This window comes from Oryza sativa, chromosome 1 (assembly GCF_034140825.1).
Source record: "Oryza sativa Japonica Group chromosome 1, ASM3414082v1".
Taxonomy (NCBI): Eukaryota; Viridiplantae; Streptophyta; class Magnoliopsida; order Poales; family Poaceae; genus Oryza; species Oryza sativa.
This window is the reverse complement of record NC_089035.1, coordinates 942341-964677: the sequence shown is the minus strand read 5'-3', so window position 1 is coordinate 964677 and position 22337 is coordinate 942341. Positions and strand designations below refer to the sequence as shown.

The 22337-nt window shown below is 48.1% G+C and overlaps 2 protein-coding genes and 1 long non-coding RNA gene across 6 annotated transcripts; 2 read left to right on the top strand and 1 right to left on the bottom strand.

Annotated features, from left to right (window-relative positions):
• Positions 1-188: 188 nt before the first annotated feature.
• Positions 189-2376, top strand: LOC107281771 (uncharacterized). The gene is made up of 3 exons (XR_001547665.3): positions 189-552; positions 633-719; positions 2064-2376. It is a non-coding gene; the product is annotated as an uncharacterized lncRNA (long non-coding RNA).
• On the bottom strand, positions 721-18924 carry LOC4326096 (rust resistance kinase Lr10). 4 transcript variants are annotated; one of them, XM_026022357.2, is made up of 4 exons: positions 18790-18924; positions 18122-18276; positions 2304-2327; positions 721-1971 (listed from the first exon to the last, which is right to left on the bottom strand). In XM_026022357.2, the coding sequence occupies exons 1-4, from the start codon at positions 18855-18857 to the stop codon at positions 899-901; spliced, it is 1320 nt and encodes a 439-aa protein (XP_025878142.1). In that variant the 5' UTR covers positions 18858-18924; the 3' UTR covers positions 721-898. The 4 variants fall into 4 exon arrangements, with proteins under 4 accessions (XP_025878142.1, XP_066164543.1, XP_066164540.1 ...); XM_066308446.1 differs by having other exon boundaries at positions 721-1926; XM_066308443.1 differs by having other exon boundaries at positions 18122-18857.
• Positions 18925-19012: 88 nt separating this feature from the next.
• On the top strand, positions 19013-22136 carry LOC107277517 (rust resistance kinase Lr10). Its single transcript, XM_015791410.3, has 3 exons — positions 19013-19682; positions 20442-20672; positions 20830-22136. The coding sequence occupies exons 1-3, from the start codon at positions 19171-19173 to the stop codon at positions 21962-21964; spliced, it is 1878 nt and encodes a 625-aa protein (XP_015646896.1). The 5' UTR covers positions 19013-19170; the 3' UTR covers positions 21965-22136.
• The last annotated feature ends 201 nt before the right edge of the window (positions 22137-22337 follow it).

Sequence of the window (22337 nt, the reverse complement as noted above, 5' to 3'; positions counted from 1 at the left end):
CAGACCAATGCCAGGACAGCCCAGGAGGGTGCCACTGCCACCTTTCGTGTCGATTGTGTGGGCTGGAATGGAACGGCCCACAGTAATTCGACCGAAACAGATTCTGACTTAGGACCAGGTGCGGCCCAACAAAGGGTTGGGGAATTACGTGCGGCCCATTTGTTTGGGCTGGAAGGGATGTTGGGGCTAGGGAAATTCCTCCTGGTTCACTTGTCGTTCACCTTCTCGGTCGCCGGCGCACCCCGCCGCCTCTTCGGCTCGCCGGAGGCGCGTGGGGTTCCCGAGGAAGACGTGCCACCTGAGCTGCTCAAACGTCCGCCCCCCAGGCTGCAGTGCCACACTACCATGGCGCTGGCCGATCGCCGGAGCCACCTCCGCCCTTCTCTTCTGTGCCGCTCGCGACACCTCTCTCTCCTAACCATGCCGAGGTTTCCGCCTCCCAGACCGGAGCTTCCACCTCCCTCTCCTCAAGCTAGCTATGTGAGGGCTTCCTGCTCAGGTTTGCAGCTCTCGGGAGTTGAGATCAGACTCCTACACTTCGAATTGACAGAGGTAACACCTTTGATTTGATTTCAGCTCTTCTTTTCTATATAAATTATGGAGTTAATTATTCACTTCCAGTTTTCCACCAGATTCGTCTGGCTCATGAATTGGTCATATTGACGACTCACAGAGCACAACAAATGCACGGGCATGCAAAAGCACATCAACAGAATGAGGTATCCGTGGCAATTGAACTACAATTTTCCAATTTCATCGTTGAATGTATTTCAGGTGGCTAATAGAATGGAACAATAAGAGAATACATTGCATGCTGTCGCTATGCATTTATTACATTGCATTTAGTTTATCTATCACATATTCTTTTACTAAATTATGGCAGCATGTTCTGCAAGTCTTACATTATAGGATGGCTATCAGCTGAGAAAAATGGTTTAGGTGGCACATGTAGATTCTGCAACCTCCCTGTTAGCATGTTCACCACCTTTGTCATTGATGGCCGGTTCTTTGGGTTCCATTGAATGCACCATAGTGCCACAATGGCCAGCTGTCTCATTGTTTCTTTCTCTTCTTGAGTCATTTCCCTACCAAGTTCCAAATCCCGCCCAGTGGTAACCTGTTCATAGATACACTCTGGGAAGTAAACCTCATTTTGGCTTTCAACACTTGGGTCTGAATTCCTCCTTCCACTGACCATTTCTAGTACCAGCATGCCGAAACTGTAAACATCTGACTTGTAAGATATCTCCCCAAAGTTCCGAGAATATAGCTCTGGTGCAATATAGCCCATCGTGCCTCTTGCTGCAGTCAAGGTAACGATGCTTTGGTCCCTTGCACACAGCTTTGCAAGGCCAAAGTCTGAAATCTTCGGGCTGAAGTTATAGTCCAGCAAGATGTTGTTAGGTTTGATATCAAAGTGGAGGATACGCTGGTTACATCCTTGATGCAGGTACTCCATTCCTCGGGCAATGCCTAAAGCAATATCTAGCATCTTGCTTGGTACTAGGAGTTCTTGAGAAGTATTAGAATCATGTGAAAATATATATTTCTCCAGCGAATCATTGGGTATGTATTCGTAAATGAGAGCCCGCCTTGTTCCTTCTGAGCAAAAGCCAAGGAGGCGGACAATGTTTGCATGATGGATTCTCCCGATAGTCGCGACCTCATTGATGAATTCGTCTCCTTCTCCTTTTGGATTTTCTAGCATCTTGACCGCCACAGGGACTCCATTTGGTAGCTCGCCTCTGTACACACTTCCAAATCCTCCTTGTCCTACTTTAACCTTGAACCGTCTTGCTATCTTCTTCACTTCGGAGAAAGTGTACCTTGTGGGTTTTGATGTGCCATACGTTTTGAGAAACATTTCTACCTTCATGTGTATCTCTTCGTTATATCTTGTCTTCAGTGAAAGATAAAGTGCAATGGCTACCATTGATAAAAGAACAACAAATGCGGTAACCGATGATGTAGCTGATTATGCAGAGAGAAATTAGTGCATTGCATTCTTTCTGCCCAAAGTCTCATAGCCTAACTTTTATTGATACTAAGGTCTTATAACTCAGGAAAATGGAATAGAGGAACATGCTGGGAAAACCATGCTACCACATAAATCGAAGGAGGAGCATACTATCGACACGTTGATTAGGATAGAAAATATAAAGACACCAGACTTGGTGATTGTAATGTGTAAAAGAGAATGTATGACAGTAGTAGATAAAAATAAGACTCTGTATGTAACAGATAGATTTTCTTCTTTCTTTTTACTTTGATTTGAACAAAGGAAGATTTGGATTGAGCAGTACCTGCAATTACTTTGACATGTGAACCTGCAAATACCAAACAAGAGAATTTAGATTTGATTGATATTTTGATTAAGTGAACGTATCCTGTGCACACAAGCTTTCCGTGTGCACACCGCAGGAAAAGTAGTTTTTTTTAGAAAGAAAAGGTAAACCCCAACATTTATGGTTATTTACAAGTGATTGCTATAGTGCAATTAGTGGAACCAGACCCCCAGGCGGGATGCGCTTAAGAGCAGGTACAATAGCAGGCTATAAGCCGGCTGTAACCATATATCGAGAAGAAAAGAGAAGAGAGAGAAGAAAGCGGGCTACAGATTTGTAGCCGGCTGCAACACGGACTCCAAGATGTTATGTGTGTATGAGAGGTGGGACCGTGTATTAATGGTACAGTATATTTTTATAGTTAACTATTGTATGAATGGGCTATTAGATTGGCTATAGATGTTTTGGAGCCAGTAGTTAGCTATACTATTGACCTTGCTCTTATTAAGTTTTAGATTCTGAGGACCAGTTATGTGTATTAACTATATGAATATATCTGTAAATGAGAAATGCTCCCTACGTCATGTTCAGCAAATACAATAAGCATCTTGCTGGTGCTAACTGCTAAGTACTGAGTTATTAGGGTGGGATAAGGCAGATGAGGGGTTGCAAAGCATCTGTCTATCACACCTCAGATCTATTTAACCTTGTCACCCATCAAAATAAGTAAACAATCAAGCAGCATCTCGTTGCAACTCTAATTGTACCATACAAGCAACCAAATTACCTACTTCTATCTAAACTACTCCCTTCTTCCCTAAATGTTTGACGCTGTTGACTATTTTAAACATGTTTGACCGTTCGTCTTATTTAAAAACTTTTGTGAAATATGTAAAACTATATGTATACATAAAAGTATATTTAACAATGAATCAAATGATAGGAAAAGAATTAATAATTACTTAAATTTTTGAATAAGACGAACGGTCAAATATGTTTAAAAAAGTCAAAGCGCCTCAAACATTTATGGATGGAGCCATGGAGGGAGTATCTGTGTACGAACCTTGAACTGCTGCTACAGACAATTGGAATATTGCATCTGTGATAGCAGGTAAGTTTTGTTTCTTCAGTAATTTTTTGCAGGTGCAGCCATGCCAGTGTATCATGCTTGTGTTCATTTCTGCTTCCAATTCTTCTTTTTTATGAGATCACTATATTAACAGAAAAATTAGTAGTATAAAGATGCACCGGTTAGAAATACCATTACATGTGAGAATGACATGCGGGGGCCATGTTAATGGCATATGCTATGGTATTATCCAACTCGGTGATTTTTGCTATGATCCAAAACAAAAATGACCTTCGCAGTAATGCACTAAAGCAGGTCATCTTTCAGCAGGATCTACTTGTCATGTGGGGCCGCACGTACGCGAGACGCCGTCGCGCGCGTGACGTGCGCCGCGCTACAGAGCGCGCCCAGCGCACAGCTGAGGAAGCCACCGGGAATGGCTAAGATTAGAAAGAAGGGATTAGTTTCCTTGTTTCTTCCTTAATTGTAGGCATGTTCGATTCAGTCTGTGGACTATTTTTGAGTCTTGTATTCGGCACTGTGGAGAAAAAAAATCAAGAATCACTCACCTAATCTCCTCTTCTCTCTCCCAAACCTGAACCTACGGCTGAGGGGTAAAACCTCGCCGGAGAAGACGGATTCCGGCTACGAATTACGTAGCCGCGGTCCAGCTACCAGGGGCCTTGACGCCCTTGACAACCTGGTATCACGGTCACGCCGATCCTCATCCTCCTGCTCCGCCGACCCACCCAACGCCGCCGCTCCATTCCCAGCCGCCGCGCCACCACTCAGCCCTCCACCATCTCCACCATCAGCCACCTCCGTCACCGCACCAATGGTGGAACCCTCCAACGCCGACCTCGCCAAGCTGATCGAGAGCCTCACCGGCACGATCGCCGCCCTGCAGACCGACGTCGCGACGTTGAAGAAGGACAAGGAAAAGTCCTCTTCCTCGTCTGGCCCGGGTGGCGGCACTGACGGGCAACATCACAACGACCGACCCCCGAGGTTCCTGTTTACACCCAAATTTAGCACCTAGGCTTAAAATAGGAAATATTGCCAAAATTTGGAAGTCTACTGGTTTCCTTCGAGGTAGGCCGGTCTGACCGCCGTGTGTTGGACGGTCAGACCGCCGGTTGAAGGCCGGTCAGACCGGCGGTATGTGGCCGGTCTGACCGGCAGGCCCGAATCCGATTCTGTTGCGTCGGGTTTCGAGGTTTCCTTGCTCGGGAAGGCATGTTTCGGGTTTCCTTTGGTTTCTACCCCGAGTTGGACGTGAAGAAGGGCCTGTAGAGGGCAAGACCAACCCCTATATAAGGGACAAGGCCGGTTCATTGTAAAAAATAATCTACTATCAATCAATCGAATCGTTCTTTTCATATTGCTTTTAGTTTTCTCTTAGTTTGTCCATCTTTGTCGGTTTGCGCCGTAAACCGTCCGCTGCCGCTGCGAGAGTGCGACATCTCTTTGTAGGTTTGTCCTGAAAACCTTCCGTTTTGCCCACGAGACGGGTAGTTATTTAGAAATCGGCTCCACTAGCCGGTTTAGTTATCAAAACCCATCTAGGCTTAGCTCTTTGCTAAATCGAGGTGGTTGGCGACTCTAGGATCACCGCAAGGCTTAAGGTGCTGCGATCGTGCTTGTCAACTTGTCAAAAAAGTTGCCAACACGATTTTTGGTGACTCCGCTGGGGACAAGATCCGTTCATCGTCAACTCGACTTCGACTTCGCCATGACGAAGCCATCATCTAAGACGGAGGTGGAGCCATCTCATGTGATACCGGTCACATTGGATGACTTTGAAGGAGAGGATCGTAAAGCCATGGAAGAGCACATCAACGAGCTCACACGGGAGGCGTTGATGAGAGCAACTACTAGGACTCGTCAAGGCGTGATCATCAAGCCCGGGCCACGTCCCAAACTCGCTCCCGACATGGTAAGTAATGACGAGGTATCGCAATCTATCAACCAACAAATTGCATCTACAATAGATTCATCTATGGTTAATTTTAAAGATAGATTAGATGTAATGTTTAAGGAAAAGGTTGATGGGTTTTTAAGGAATAGGCTAGGTTCTCTTATGGATGATTACACATTAAAAGATAAAGCCTATACCACTGTTAGTCAATCTCCCATAGATCCAATAGGGTCTAAAACCGACGGAGCGGCGTTCACGGCCGGTCCGACCGGGCCTGATGGCCGGTCAGACAGCGACACAGCCGTTGGTCCGACCGGCCAGATGGCCGGTCAGACCGGGTATTATCCCACCGGTCAGACCGGCCCTCAGGCCGGTCCGACCGCGCAACATGACGCCGGTCAGACCGGGCCCTGAGCCGGTCAGACCGGCGCAATCGTCCCGATACAGGGAATTGATCCAATGACTAATGCTAGTTATTTGTATCACTTTAGAACATTTGATCCTCCTGTATCTACTGCTACCACTAATCCTCAAATTCCCCCACATATTTCTAACGTTTATAATGATGTTTCTAGGGGATATCCTCCCGATACTAGGCAAGGCCAATATAATCATATTGCGTCACAAACTCAACCTATTAGGCCACCAAACCCACCACCAAATCCACAAGGGCCTAATAACATGGAGGATATGATTAGTGATATTATGAGGAATAGATTCGGGATCGAAACTAGGAATCGTGCTAGAGCTTACAAAAAGCCATATCCCGATTATTATGATAATGTGTCGTTTCCTAGAAATTATAGAGTTCCCGAATTTTCCAAATTTAGTGGTGAAGATGGTAAGACCACATGGGAACATGTAGGTCAATTTTTAGCGCAATGTGGTGAGGCTAATAGTGATACTTTTAAATTGCGCTTGTTTTCTTTATCTTTATCCGGTAATGCTTTTACATGGTTTACTTCTTTACCGGCAAATTCTATTCATACTTGGTCTCAATTAGAGGAACAATTTCATGATTATTTCTATACTGGAGAAACTGAGCTTAGGTTATGTGATTTAACATCGGTTAAGCAAAAGTATAATGAATCTGTTGTTGACTATATTAAGAGATTTAGAGATGTTAGAAACCGATGTTATACTTTGAATATAACTGATAGAGATTTGGCCGGTCTTGCTTTTAATGGTTTAGTTGCTCCTCTTAGAGAAAAACTAGATGGCCAACAATTTCTTGATGTTAGTCAACTTATGTAAAGGGCTCTGGCTCAAGAAAGCCAGGTTAAAGATAATAAAAAATTTGCTAGACCATTAGACAAAAATCCTAATGTTAATGCAGTTGATTACTCTGATGCTAGTGATAGTGAGGAGGAGGGTGATCATGATATTTATGTTGCCGAATGGTCATGGACTAACAAAAATAAACCTTTTGTTTGTTCTAACTTAATGCCGACTCTTCGTAAAGATCGGCAAAGTGAGGTTAAATATAGTTTTGATGTGGCTAAGTGTGATAAGATTTTGATTATCTTTTGCAAGAGAAGCAAATTAGATTACCTAAAGGCCATGTCATACCTTCTCAAGAAGCGTCGAGCATATTGTAAATGGCATAATTCTCATTCTCACTCTACTAATGATTGCAATGTGTTTCGACGACAGGTTCAATCGGCCATAGATGAGGGACGATTGAAATTCACCGATGGCTCCAAGATGAAGTTTGATCATGATCCTTTTCCGGTGAATACAATTAATTTCAATAATAAGAAGGTGTTGATTCGGCCGGAGCAAGCCGAATCTACCAAGGGAAAGAAAGTGGTCATTGGTGAGCCAAGGCCTAAGATGATGGTGCCAAAGAAGCAGGAGATTGGCGTTTGGAAGGAGAATAAGGGTGAAGCTTCGACTTCTAAGGCCCCTAGAAAGACCAAAGTGACTTTTGATATGCTTTTGGAAAAGTATGAGAGGCAAGGTGGTGAGAGGGATCACAACAAAGGGAAAAGACCAAGATCACCTCCTAGGGAGCGATTTGGTCATTCGCCAAGACGGTCATGTTCACCTCCATATTTTCATCCACAAGACATGTCATGGGGTCCTTATCCAATGCCGCCGCCGGGTTATCCTTATCCTTACTTTATGCCAGGGGGGGCAACGCCGCCAATGTACAATCATATGCCGCCAATGAGATTCAACCAAGGATGGGGAGGACCACGGAGGCCAATTCATGAGCGTTTATCTTCACCAAACAAAAGCCGATTTTATGGTAAAAATCGGGTTAATGAAGAGAAGAGGGAAGGAAAGCGCGTCAAGATAGAAGAGAGGACTTCGGAGGTGATTACCATCAAGATAGGATCCCATGATGTGCCTATACCTTCCGAAGATGGAGTTGGAAAGTCCCCAAGTAAAAAGTCCGAAGCCGGTTCTAGCTCCTCGCAGTCGGCCGGTCTGACCAGGCCTTCTGGCCGGTCTGACCGCGGCCATGTTGCCGGTCCGACCGGGCCATCTGGCCGGTCTGACCGCCGATCTGACGACGGTCTGACCGACGCCTCAGGCCGGTCTGACCGTGTGTCTAACGTCGATCTAACCGGCGCATCTGGCCGGTCTGACCGGCGGTCTGCTGCCGGTCTGACCGGTTTCCAGCGCCGGTTTGACGGGAGAGTTGCAAAAGGCGATGTAAGGGCTTCATCGTCTTCAAACAAGGTTAATAAAGGACATTATTTACCTCCTGGAACAGAGCCGAATCCTAGGTGGATGCCTAAGGATTTGACGGCTACACAAAAGAGAAGGTTGCAACGTCTTCGGGCCCAAGAATTAAGGGAGAAAAAGGCCGAAGAGAAAAGGGATAAAAGGTTCAATGAGTTGCGACCACCACCAGTATGGAGGCCTAAATCCATAGAGAAGGCAAAACCGATTGATGAAGAGGAGAAGGAAGGACAATAGGTTGATGAAGGTAAATCGTCTCCAAAGGAGGACATGGATATCAACATGGTGTGTATGTTGTCTATGGAGTTTTGTGCTATGGATGAAGCCGAGGTTGCCCAATTCTTATTAGGTCCTAAAGACGCGGTTTTTGAGAAACCCGATGAATCAAACCGTCACATGAAGCCTCTCTATCTCAAAGGCCATGTTGATGGGAAGCCGGTCTCTAGGATGCTAGTGGATGGAGGTGCCGCCGTGAACTTGATGCCGTATTCGCTATTCAAGAAGTTGGGGCGTGAGGGTGATGAGTTGAAGAAGACCAACATGATTCTCAATGGATTCAATGGTGAACCAACGGAGGCGAGGGGTATTTTTTCGGCGGAGCTCACCGTGGGAAATAAGACGCTACCAACCGCTTTCTTCATCGTCGATGTGCAAGGTAACTACAATGTTATTTTGGGTCGTTGTTGGATTCATGCAAATTGTTGTGTGCCTTCTACCTTGCATCAATGTTTAATTCAATGGGACGGCGATGATGTTGAAATTGTTCAAGCGGATACATCGGCCGAAGTTGCAATGGCCGATGCTACGTTTGAGTGGCGTCATGGGAATATCCAATGCTTATCGGGGAGGGATCTTTCTAGTTATGATTTTATTAGTATCTCCGATGGCAAATTTGTACCTATCTCTGTAAAGCCGGCTAGTGTAGCACGGCTAAGCCATATAAATTTGTATAATGAGTAAAGAGGCTAGTTTAGAGTGGTTACAAAAGAGGGTGCAAGAATATCGGTCTACAAAGAACGATATTGGTGAAACTGTTGAAGATTTTGATGAAGTTGAGAAGCTTGGACAAGGGTTTACATCGGCCGATCCATTGGAAGAAGTAGATATAGGTGATGGAACTAAACCAAGGCCGACTTTTGTACAGAAAAACATGAAAGCCGATTATAAGGTTAAGGTAATCGAGCTACTTAAAGAGTATGTTGATTGCTTTGCATGGGAGTACCATGAGATGCCGGGTCTTAGCCGTGAGCTTGTTGAGCATCGGCTTCCAGTTAAACCGGGTTTTAGGCCTTATAAGCAACCACTTCGTCGTTTTAATCCTTTATTATATGACCGAGTCAAAGAGGAGATTGATCGGTTATTAAAGGCGGGGTTTATTAGGCCATGTCGTTATGCGGAGTGGGTTTCTAGCATAGTCCCAGTGGAGAAGAAGGGGAGTGGTAAAATTAGAGTTTGCATAGATTTTAGATATTTAAATAAAGCCACTCCTAAAGATGAGTATCCTATGCCTATAGCTGACCTGATGATTAATGATGCCTTGGGTCATAAGGTGATTAGCTTTTTAGATGGTAATGTCGGCTACAATCAAATCTTTATGGCGGAAGAGGATATGTACAAGACGGCTTTTAGGTGCCCGGGGTTTGTTGGTTTATTTGAGTGGGTTGTCATGACCTTTGGGTTGAAGAATGCCGGTGCAACGTATCAAAGGGCAATGAATTTGATCTTTCATGATTTGCTAGGTATTATCTTAGAGATCTATATTGATGATATTGTTGTCAAATCGGATGGTATGGAAGGCCATATAGCCGATTTGAGATTAGCTTTTGAGAGGATGCGCCGGTATGGTTTGAAGATGAACCCACTTAAATGTGCTTTTGGTGTGTCGGCGGGGAAGTTCTTAGGATTCATGGTGCATGAGAGAGGAGTTGAGATTGATCCTAAGAAGATAGAAAAAATTCATGATTTCAAAGCGCCGACATGCAAGAAAGAGGTCCAAAAGTTGCTAGGTAAGGTGAATTATTTGAGGAGGTTTATTTCTAACCTAGCGGGTAAAATCGATGCTTTTGTTCCTATACTTCGCTTGAAAAAAGAAGCCGATTTTACTTGGGGGGCAAAACAAAAAGAGACGTTTGAAGAGTTGAAGAGGTATTTATCTACTCCACCCGTTGTGCGAGCGCCTAAAGCCGGAAAGCCTTTTCGGTTATATGTTGCCTCCGAGGACAAAGTCATTGGTGCCGTTTTGACGCAAGAGGAAGATGGCAAGGAATATATCATTACATATTTGAGCCGCCGTCTTTTGGATGCTGAAACGAGGTATGTTTTTATAGAGATACTTTGTCTATGCTTATACTATGCTTGTACCAAATTGAGGCATTATTTGTTATCTAGTACATGCATAGTTACTTGTCAAGCCGATGTTATTAAACACATGTTGCAAAGGCCAATTCTAAGTGGGAGAATTGGTAAGTGGGCATATGCTTTGATAGAATATGATTTGGCTTATGAACCATTGAAAACTATAAAAGGCCAAATTGTATGTGATTTTATAGTGGACCATCATATAGATGTTGCTTATGAGGGAGAGGTTTGCTTAGTTGAAGTTATACCTTGGAAGATTTATTTTGATGGTTCTTCTTGCAAAGAAGGTCAAGGCAAAGGGGTAGTTTTGATTTCACCTAATGGCATGTGTTATGAGGCATCGGTTCGTTTGGAATATTATTGCACAAATAATCAAGCCGAATACAATGCTTTATTGTTCGGCTTACAAGTGATGGAGATGGTTGGAGCTAAATATGTGGAGGCCTTTGGTGATTCGGAATTGGTGGTGCAACAAGTCGCCGGGATCTACAAGTGCTTGGATGGATCACTAAATAGGTACCTCGATTCATGTTTAGATATTATTGCCAATTTTGATAATTTTGCTATTAGACATATTGCTAGGTGTGATAATTCTAGAGCAAATGACTTGGCACAACAAACATCTGGTTATAATGTAAAAAGGGGGTTATTTCTGATATTAGAAGAGCCGGTGCTTGATTTTAAATTTTTGCGCAAAATTGGCAAAGTTGGGGACCAGAGGCGGTCTGACCGACGTTGCACGGCCGGTCTGACCGTGACCAGGGGCGGTCTGACCGGCCACATGCCGCCGGTCTGACCGGCATCCCTGAGCGGTCTGACCGGCCCTGTGTGGCCGGTCTGACCGGTTCTAGGCAGAATGCTGGGGGGCACGTTTCAAGTAATTTTGAAGCCGAATTAATTGTGAATTCGGACGTTTGTGTCCAGGATACAGAAGAGGATTCGAGAATTCCTTTGATTCAATATTTGAAAGATCCCACATTTAAGGTTGATCGAAAAATTCGGCGGCAAGCATTCAAATATACATTGCTTGATGGAGATTTGTATCGTCGAAACATAGATGGTGTCTTGTTGAAGTACTTAGATAAAGATCAATCTAAAGTGGCTATGGGAGAAATACATGAAGGAATTTGTGGAAGGAGATTTGTATCGCCGAAACATAGATGGTGTCTTGTTGAAGTGCTTAGATAAAGATCAATCTAAAGTGGCTATGGGAGAAGTACATGAAGGAATTTGTGGAACTCATAAATCGGCCCACAAGATGAATTGGTTGCTTAGAAGAGCGGGGTTTTATTGGCCGAGGATGATTGATGATTGCTTCAAATATTATAGAGGATGCGAGGCTTGTCAACGGTTCGGCAATGTTCAATTGGTGCCCGCCGCCGTGTTGAATCCTATAATCAAACCATAGCCGTTCCGAGGATGGGCTTTAGATTTCATTGGTCAAATTTATCCTTCGTCATCAAAGGGGCATAGGTTCGTGCTAGTCGCTACGGATTACTTCACCAAGTGGGCCGAAGCCGTACCTTTGAAGAATATGACTCATACGGAGGTAATTGACTTTATTTTGAAGCATATTATTCATAGATTCGGTATTCCGCAAACATTAACTACGGACCAAGGCGCTTCTTTTATGTCTAAGGAAGTGAAGAGTTTTACCGAATCTTATGGCATTAAATTGTTGAGTTCTTCTCCTTACTACGCTCAGGCTAATGGACAAGCCGAGTCGAGTAATAAGACATTGTTAAAGCTAGTAAAAAAGAAGATTGAGGAACACCCGAAGAGGTGGCATGAGGTGCTTTCTGAAGCATTGTGGGCACATAGGATATATAAACATGGTGCCACTAAAGTCACTCCTTTTGAGTTGGTTTATGGTCAAGAAGCCGTTTTACCGGTGGAGGTAAATCTTGGTTCTCTTCGTTATATCAAGCAAGATGATTTGTCAAGTGAAGATTACGAGACGTTTATGGGAGACAACCTTGATGAAGTCACCGACAAGCGCTTGAAGGCATTGGAAGAGATAGAGAAAGAGAAGAAGAGGGTGGCCAAAGCGTACAACAAGAGAGTGAAAGCAAAATTGTTTCAAGTTGGAGACTTGGTTTGGAAGACAATTTTGCCTTTAGGTACTCGATCTAAGGAGTTCGGTAAGTGGTCTCCTAGTTGGGAGGGTCCTTATCGAGTTTGCGGCGTTGTTCGAGGGAACGCATACTTTTTGGAGACACTACAAGGGGAGCGTTTTCAGCGAGCAATCAATGGGAAATACTTAAAGAAATACTTCCCGAGTGTTTGGCAAGACGCTTAGGAGGTACTATGGCCGGTAATTGGATTATCGTCCTAAGACCAAAAACATGTTCTATGCTTTTAGATTCACGTCGTTCATCAAAAAGGCAGGGGGGCATGTGTTTACACCCAAATTTGGCACCTAGGCTTAAAATAGGAAATATTGCCAAAATTTGGAAGTCTACCGGTTTCCTTCGAGGTAGGCCAGTCTGACTGCCGTGTGTTGGGCGGTCAGACCGCCGGTTGAAGGCCGGTCAGACCGGCGGTATGTGGCCGGTTTGACCGGCAGGCCCAAGTCCGATTCTGTTGCGTCGGGTTTCGAGGTTTCCTTGCTCGGGAAGGCATGTTTCGGGTTTCCTTTGGTTTCTACCCCGAGTTGGACGTGGAGAAGGGCCTGTAGAGGGCAAGACCAACCCCTATATAAGGGACAAGGCCGGTTCATTGTAAAAAACAATCTACTATCAATCAATCGAATCGTTCTTTTCATATTGCTTTTAGTTTTCTCTTAGTTTGTCCATCTTTGTCGGTTTGCGCCGTAAACCGTCCGCCGCCGCTGCGAGAGTGCAACATCTCTTTGTAGGTTTGTCCTGAAAACCTTCCGTCTTGCCCACGAGACGGGTAGTTATCTAGAAATCGGCTCCATTAGCCGGTTTAGTTATCAAAACCCATCTAGGTTTAGCTCTTTGCTAGATCGAGGTGGTTGGCGACTCTAGGATCACCGCAAAGCTTAAGGTGCTGCGATCGTGCTTGTCAACTTGTCAAAAAAGTTGCCAACAGTTCCAGAAGATGGACTTTCCCCGCTATGATGGCACGACCGATCCCCTGATCTTCGTCAACAGATGTGAATCTTATTTCCATCAACAACGCATCATGGAGGAGGAGAAAGTATGGATGGCTTCATACAACCTGGAGGACGTGGCCCAATTGTGGTATATCCAACTCCAGGAGGACGAGGGTACTCCCAGATGGAATCGCTTCAAGGACCTCCTCCACCTGCGCTTTGGACCGCCCCTGCGCTCAGCGCCGCTGTTCGAGCTCGCCGAGTGCCGGCGCACGGGTACCGTCAAGGAGTACCAGAACAGCTTCCAGGCGCTCCTACCACGCGCCGGTCCACTGCAGGAAGCCCAGCTGGTCCAGCTATTCACGGGGGGACTCCTTCCGCCGCTGAGTCACGCTGTGCGGATTCACAACCCGCAGTCGCTCGCGGCCGCCATGAGCCTGGCCCGTCAAGTTGAGTTGATGGAGCTCGACAAGCCGGCTCCAGTTCCCGCCCGGCCAGCGCCCCGCGGCCTGCTGCCGGCACTGCCCCAGCGCCTCGCGCTCCCTGCACCGCCGGCGAGCGCACCCGTGGCCAAGATGGAGGCCAAACCGGTGAAACGCCTCTCCCAGGAGGAGCAGGCGGAACGTCGCCGCCTCGGGCTGTGCTACAATTGCGACGAAAAGTACTCCCGTGGCCATAACCGGGTCTGCCGCCGCATCTTCTACATCGACGGCGTGACGCTCACCGACGCCGAGGACGCCGCGTTGGACGCGGACCAAGATGGGGAGGCCCCTGTCTTCTCTTTGCAGGCGGTCGCAGGAGTCCCGATCTGCGACACGATGCAAGTCCGGGTGATGCTGGGCGCGGTCACCCTCACCGCCCTCCTCGACACCAGCTCCACCCACAATTTCATCGCCGAGGAGGCGGCGCGCCGCACCAACCTGGCCATCCAGCCCAAGCCGCGCCTCACGGCCACAGTGGCCAATGGCGAGAAGATCCAGTGCCCGGGCGTGCTCCGACAGGCGCCGATCACCATCGATGGAGAGGAGTTCCACGTGGACCTCTTCGTCATGCCGTTGGCGGGATACGATCTCGTTCTGGGAACCCAATGGATGGTTACCCTGGGGCCGATAACATGGGACTTCACGGCGCGCACCATGTCGTTCTCGCGCCACGGCATGGAGGTTCGCTGGTCCGACGTGGCGGCGCGCCCGGAGCCGACTGTCGCCGTCATAGCAGCCTCGGAGGTCCTTCTCGATGGGCTGCTGGCCTCTTTCGAAGGGGTCTTCGCCGAGCCATCCGGTCTGCCACCACAGCGCGCTCGGGACCACAGCATCGTCTTAAAGCCGGGTGCGCTGCCAGTGGCCGTCCGCCCCTATCGTTACCTGGCGGCTCACAAGGATGAATTGGAGCTGCAATGTGCCGCCATAATCGAGCAAGGCATTGTCCGCCGCAGCGACTCCGCGTTCTCGTCCCCGGTCCTCCTCGTCAAGAAGCCGGACGGATCGTGGCGCTTTTGCGTCGACTACCGCGCCCTCAACGCGCTCACGGTCAAGGATGCGTTTCCGATCCCCGTCATCGACGAGCTGCTCGATGAGCTCCACGGGGCGCGCTTCTTCACCAAGCTAGATCTCCGCTCCGGGTACCACCAGGTGCGGATGCGGCCGGCCGACGTTCACAAGACCGCGTTCCATACCCACGACGGCCTCTACGAGTTCCTCGTCATGCCGTTCGGGCTGTGCAATGCCCCGGTGACGTTCCAGGCTCTGATGAACGACGTACTTCGGCCGTTCCTTCGCCGTTTCGTTCTTGTGTTTTTTGATGATATACTAATTTACAGCAAGACCTGGGCGGATCATCTGCGCCACATCCGCGCCGTCCTCAGCGAGCTTCAGCGGCACCAGCTCTTCCTCAAGCGCGCCAAGTGCGCCTTCGCCAGCGCGTCCGTCGCGTACCTCGGCCACGTCATCTCTGAGGCGGGCGTCGCCATGGACCCGGCCAAGGTGCAGGCTGTGCGGGATTGGCCGGCGCCACGCTCGGCGCGCGCAGTCCGCAGCTTCCTCGGCTTGGCGGGCTACTACCGCAAGTTTGTGCACAACTACGGCGCCATCGCCGCGCCCCTCACCGCCCTCCTCAAGAAAGATAGTTTCTCCTGGTCAGGGGAGGCCGCAACGGCGTTCGACGCGCTCAAGGCAGCAGTCACCACCGCCCCGGTGCTCGCCATGCCGGACTTCTCCAAGCCCTTCATCGTCGAATGCGACGCTTCGTCTCATGGCTTCGGAGCGGTGCTCGTCCAGGACAGCCACCCTGTTGCCTTCTTCAGTAGGCCGGTGGCACCCCGCCATCGCGCGCTCGCAGCATACGAGCGTGAGCTGATCGGCTTCGTGCACGCTGTACGTCACTGGCGGCCGTACTTGTGGGGGCGCCGCTTCGTCGTCAAGACCGACCACTACAGCCTCAAGTACCTGCTCGATCAGAGGCTCGCGACGATTCCTCAGCATCACTGGGTGGGGAAGCTTCTCGGGTTCGACTTCACCGTCGAGTACAAGCCGGGACATGCCAATGCCGTAGCGGACGCGCTGTCGCGCCGGGACACACCGGAGGATGGCACCATCTTGGCGCTCTCGGCCCCACGCTTTGACTTCGTCGACAGGCTCCGCCACGCGCAAACCACTGACCCGGCCCTCGTCGCCATGCATGAAGAGCTCACCTCGGGCTCCCAAGCTCTGCCGTGGGCGGCCGTGGACGGGATGATCCAGTACAGCGGGCGGCTGTACATTCCCCCGGCCTCGCCTCTGCTGCCGGAGCTCATGGCGGCTGTCCACGAGGAAGGACACGAAGGCGTCCAGCGCACGCTGCACCGGCTGCGGCGTGATTTTCATTTTCCTAACATGAAACAGCTCGTGCAGGATTTGGTGCGGGCATGCCCTACGTGCCAGCGCTACAAGTCGGAGCATCTACATCCGGCTGGCCTTCTTCTACCGCTGCCCGTGCCACAAGGAGTCTGGACGGACATCGCCCTAGACTTCGTCGAGGCGCTACCACGCGTCCGGGGCAAGTCAGTCATTCTGACGGTGGTGGACAGGTTCAGCAAGTACTGCCACTTCATCCCCCTGTCTCACCCGTACTCCGCGGAGACCGTCGCCCAGGCCTTCTTCGCCGACATCGTTCGCCTCCATGGCATGCCACAGTCCATCGTGTCGGACCGGGACACGGTTTTCACCTCCCACTTCTGGCGCGAGCTGATGTGGTTGGTGGGTACCAAGTTGCACATGACGACGGCCTTTCACCCACAGTCAGATGGGCAGTCAGAGTCCGCCAACCGCGTCATTGTCATGTACCTGCGGTGCCTCACTGGTGATCGACCGCGGCAGTGGCTCCAGTGGCTTCCGTGGGCGGAGTACGTCTTCAACACCGCCTACCAAACGTCACTGCGGGACACACCGTTCCGCGTCGTCTACGGCCGCGATCCCCCATCCATCCGGTCATATGAGCCCGGAGACACCAGGGTGGCCGCCGTCGCCAAGACCATGGAAGAGCGGGATAAGTTCCTCGCTGACATTCGCAGCCGCCTTGAACAAGCACAGGCGACCCAGAAGCGCCACTATGACAAGGCACATCGCCATGTCACGTACCAGGTGGGTGACTGGGCCCTACTACGCCTCAGGCAGCGCGCGGCATCTTCACTGCCACAGACCGTCGCCGGCAAGCTGAGGCCCCGCTTCTACGGGCCCTACCGCATCACCGAGCTCATCAACGACGTCGCGGTTCGCCTCGCTCTGCCACCCCGAGCTCGTCTGCACGACGTTTTCCACATCGGCCTCCTCAAGAAGTTCCATGGCTCCCCGCCGGATGCTCCACCGCCCCTGCCTGCTGTTCACCATGGTGCCGTGGTCCCGGAGCCGGAACGAGCCGTCAAGACGCGCCTCGCACGTGGTGTGCGCCAGCTGCTGATCCAATGGAAGGGAGAGTCCCCAGCTTCGGCGACGTGGGAAGACGCCGACGCTTTCATCGCCAAGTACCCCGACTTCCAGCTCGGGGACGAGCTGGCTCTCGATGAGGGGGGAGATGTCATGTGGGGCCGCACGTACGCGAGACGCCGTCGCGCGCGTGACGTGCGCCGCGCTACAGAGCGCGCCCAGCGCACAGCTGAGGAAGCCACCGGGAGTGGCTAAGATTAGAAAGAAGGGATTAGTTTCCTTGTTTCTTCCTTAATTGTAGGCATGTTCGATTCAGTCTGTGGACTATTTTTGAGTCTTGTATTCGGCACTGTGGAGAAAAAATCAAGAATCACTCACCTAATCTCCTCTTCTCTCTCCCAAACCTGAACCTACGGCTGAGGGGTAAAACCTCGCCGGAGAAGACGGATTCCGGCTACGAATTACGTAGCCGCGGTCCAGCTACCAGGGGCCTTGACGCCCTTGACACTACTATATATTGCACCTCCAGTACAAGAAGGATGGCAGCCATAAATCTTGTTGTAAGTTGTAACTCGATGATGGGCTCCCAGAAGTGAATGCCGCCATGCCAGTGATCTTACGATGAGGTTGGTAAAGCTTTTTATTTAGCCTCTACATTTTGAGCAACCACGTTTGGAATTAAGATGAAGTGTATGTGACGCTCATGTGTGTTTTGCTGGCTATTGACAATCAGATACTACTAGTTAGCATTCATATGAGTGGATTGTAAACTGAAAATTGTAAAACTTGCAGGAAAAAGACGGTGCCTGCTGTAAAGGGATTTACCGGGTTTGAAAAAAATACCTCGACGCATGCAGAATGTTTGATTTCTTTGTGAGCTGTATGCGCAGCGTCGGCCTTGTTGTTCACACTGTGAGCAATTGTAAGCGGCTGGGTTTGCGAAGGATCTCCAATAGACCGTCGTGTCAGCAAAATTGAGGATTCTTTCTGCACTTTGCCTGAAGGTGAGCGAGGCATGGCCAGAGTAAAAATATGGTATCGGAATGGGGCCATCTGAGATGACCTCGCACTGGATTGGAATAAGACACGTAGGCACATCATAAGCCACCAAATAGGAGAAGTGAGTTGAGTTGGTGGACAGGCAAGAGATTGGGCCAGCAATATGAGTGGAAGGGATATCAGTTTGTGTCAACTCTTGAGAACAGCTTACTAGGGCTGCAGAACCCCAATTGTATATGTCGCAAGAGCTCCAGTTTGCACCGTGATAATGATAATGGAGTGGCTGAGAAGGAAGTGGTACAGAATTTAGAAGCGGACATGAATCCAAGTCTCCGATAGGGATGATGGTGAGGGTAGTATGCTTGTAATCTATGGCGGTCACCTTGTATGGGCTTCCAAGGTACGAGTATCTGCTATCTAAGATGGTGTCTTGGCCGGAGCATGCTAGCTTCATGCATGGTACGCTACATGAGGATGGTGTAGTATTGTTGGATTCAAGTTGGAAAGGGAACCTGATCTCGGGGCCATGCTCGCTGCACCGCGACGGCGGGCAGTAGCTGAGAAATCCTTGTCTTCCCATGCCGTGGCCTGCAGCTGCAGAAGCAGAGACGACAGCAGCAGCAAGCAGGGTCCTGCAACAAGAGCAAGCTCAGAGCTCATCTTGACTGGACTATTCGTTTCTGTCTGTCTGACCCATGGAGGCGAAGAAGAGCCATTAACGCAAATATAATATCCCAATAATTCGTGTAGGAGCGTGTCTCATCTGTGCCTGGACGACTGGTGTGGCCGTCCAACTTTGACTAGTACTACTGCTGCAGTTCGTCCACTCGCGGTCATAAGTCATAAGTCATTCATCCAGGTCTTGAAGCTGCAGCCTGCAGGCCCCTGCAGCCATGGCGAGCTCCATTAGTAGCAGTAGTATTACCTACACCTTGCAGACAGCTCTAGTGATCTCTTCTTCTTTGCTTGTTGCAGCAGATGTTGGAGGAGGGCAAAGCAACAACCACTACTGTCCTCCTTCCTCCTGTGGTGATCTTCACAACATATCCTACCCTTTCCGTCTTCAAGGCGATTCGCGCGATTGCGTTGCTGCTCCCCGTCCATGGTATGACCTGTCCTGCAGCAACACTGGCAAGGCCACCATTCAGATCAACACAAGAACATACTACGTGAGTAGCATCAACTACACCGATCTGTCCTTCTTGGTCACCGACGCCACCATGCAGGATGATGATAGCAGCTGCCCTCTTCCTCCATCCGATCACCCTCCTTACAGTACTGACGATCTGTTGGACCGTACTACAACTGATTCTTATGGCTTTCTCGATTTGGCTACTTCTTCAGACAGTGCTTGGGCATGCTTTGTGAATTGTTCCAGACCAATACAAGATACTACTAGTCCATGGTACAGGCCCGTCTCTTGCCTGCCTACCAACAATTCTTTTGTTTATCTCAACGAGTTTTATGGCTGTACAATTGGAGAGCTTCAACCTTCTTGTCGATACTTGTCCATGATTCCCTTTGATACTCAACATATATCAGTCTCACAGCTACAAAATGCAAGTTATACTGATATCATTGGATTCATAGGGAAGGGGTTTCGTGTTCGATTCCCAATGGATCATAGTTCCCTCAGGCCCTGTTTAGATGGGACTAAAACTTTTAAGTCTCTATCACATCGGATGTTTGAATATTAATTATAAATATTAAACGTAGACTATTAATAAAACTCATCCATAATCTTGGACTAATTCGCGAGACGAATCTATTGAGCCTAACTAATCCATGATTAGCCTATGTGATGCTACAGTAAACATTCTCTAATTGTGGATTAATTAGGCTTAAAAAATTTGTCTCGTGAATTAGCTTTCATTTATATAATTAGTTTTGTAAGTAGTCTATATTTAATACTCTAAATTAGTGTCTAAAAACAGGGACTAAAGTTAAGTCCCTGGATCCAAACACCACCTCAATCATCATATCAGCACCAAGGAATGCCTCAACAATTCAGTAAGGTCAGTCTGCTCTCAAATACGTATGGCATGAATACTCTCGACCCTCGTGTGAGCTGTTTTTTTTGTTTCCCTCATAAATTCTGTAGTGTCTATGGAGAAAGACGCGTTTCCTTCGCTTAACCCATCCTGTAAAATGGTGTGATCTGCAGGTACTTCAACGAGCATATAACCGGCGCAAGCATTCCGAATATAGCCCGTGCTATTTTCTGGAGCGAACTGTATTTCACACGCTGCAGAGTTGCTGGTCACGCCTACACAACAAAGTTTATGACACTTATGGTTATCATAGTATCTGCCATCGTTATCATCAAGCTCTACAAAGTTTATGACACTTATGGTTATCATAGTATCTGCCATCGTTATCATCAAGCTCTATTTTGGTACGCTTGAATTACCTTCATTTAATCATCATAGCTCTAATATTCTTTTTGAGTGATACACACCTATAATGCTATAGCCTATATTGTTCCGTACCCTTCCACTATCTAAAAAAAACTGCTTCTCGGGCTCTTGGCATTTCTGCAAAGTTTTATTCAGGTTAATGTTGGCGCCGCTGGTGGTATTCATCTTCCTTGCCCACAAGTACTGGAAAACAAGGATCACAATCGATGCGGTAGAGAAGTTTCTCCAGATGCAACAGATGATTGGTCCAATGAGGTACGCCTACACTGACATCATTGCAATCACATCCCATTTTCGAGACAAGCTAGGACAAGGAGGCTATGGCTCTGTATATAAAGGCGTACTGCTCCCCGGCAATGTACATGTTGCCATCAAGATGTTGTCCGGTAACTCCAACTGCAACGGAGATGAATTCATTAGTGAGGTCTCCACCATCGGTCGGATCCACCATATCAATGTAGTGCGTCTGGTCGGATTCTGCTCGGAAGAAATGAGAAGAGCGCTCGTCTATGAGTACATGCCTCGGGGCTCTCTTGATAAATACATCTTCTCATTAGAGAAGTGTTTCTCCTGGGACAAGCTGAATGAGATCGCTTTGGGCATTGCAAGAGGGATCAACTACCTGCATCAGGGGTGCGAGATGCAGATTCTGCACTTTGACATCAAGCCTCACAACATCCTTCTTGATGATAACTTTGTCCCAAAAGTTGCCGATTTTGGCCTTGCCAAGCTGTACCCAAGAGATAAGAGCTTTGTCCCAGTGAGCGCTGCACGAGGAACAGTGGGTTACATAGCTCCTGAGATGATCTCTCGGAGCTTTGGTACCATATCAAGCAAATCTGATGTGTATAGCTTTGGGATGCTGCTACTAGAAATGGCCGGAGGAAGAAGAAATGCAGATCCGAATGCAGCAAACTCAAGTCAGGCATACTATCCATCCCGGGTGTACAAGCAGTTGACTCGACGAGAAACATGTGAGATCTCTGACATTGTCGACATGCATGAGCTGGAGAAGGAGCTTTGCGTTGTTGGATTACGGTGCATTCAGATGAGGTCATCTGATCGACCGACGATGAGCGAGGTGATAGAGATGCTTGAAGGTGGCAGCGATGATCTCCAAGTTCCTCCCAAGCCATTCTTCTGTGATGATGAGCAACCCCTTGGAGTAGAGCCTTACCATCTGTCATCTGATCTGACTGCAATCTCTGAAGCTGAAGAGGACGATGACGACGAAAGCATTAGCCTGTTTCAGAGCTTTAGCTACCAGTAACTTAGTACTAGTAGTATGCACGTTGCGAAATGCTGACTGCTGAAGCTGCTTATATATGTGATGATTGTATTTTTCTGTGTACGCTAGCGTCATTACGCGGAGGCCCATGTATATGTAGTTTTATGAACTTAGTATTATCAAGCAAAGAAGTACAGTGAACTTGTCCTTATAAGTTGCTTTTATTTTTATCCAAGTTTGACCAACTTTATAAAAAAATATACTAGCATTTTCAACATAAAATAAACATATTATCAAAATATGTTCAATGTTAAATTTAATAAAAGGAAAAAAGTCCACTTTGACTCCCTTAAAAGTCACCCGAATCTAATCCGTGACCCTCAACCGTAAAACCGGATAGGATGACTCCCCGAAC

Bases quoted from the DNA above. Each gene is read 5' to 3' on its own strand.
- LOC4326096 (XM_066308443.1), bottom strand. From the start codon at position 18,857: ATGGGAAGACAAGGATTTCTCAGCTACTGCCCGCCGTCGCGGTGCAGC. The intron at 2,328-18,121 runs GTATTTTTTTCA...TGGTATTTGCAG, and splicing joins AACATTCTGCATGCGTCGAG to GTTCACATGTCAAAGTAATT. The intron at 1,972-2,303 runs GTACTGCTCAAT...CTGCATAATCAG, and splicing joins ACATGTCAAAGTAATTGCAG to CTACATCATCGGTTACCGCA.
- LOC107277517 (XM_015791410.3), top strand. From the start codon at position 19,171: ATGGCGAGCTCCATTAGTAGCAGTAGTATTACCTACACCTTGCAGACA. The intron at 19,683-20,441 runs GTACAGGCCCGT...TGTGATCTGCAG, and splicing joins CAAGATACTACTAGTCCATG to GTACTTCAACGAGCATATAA. The intron at 20,673-20,829 runs GTACGCTTGAAT...AGTTTTATTCAG, and splicing joins TATCATCAAGCTCTATTTTG to GTTAATGTTGGCGCCGCTGG.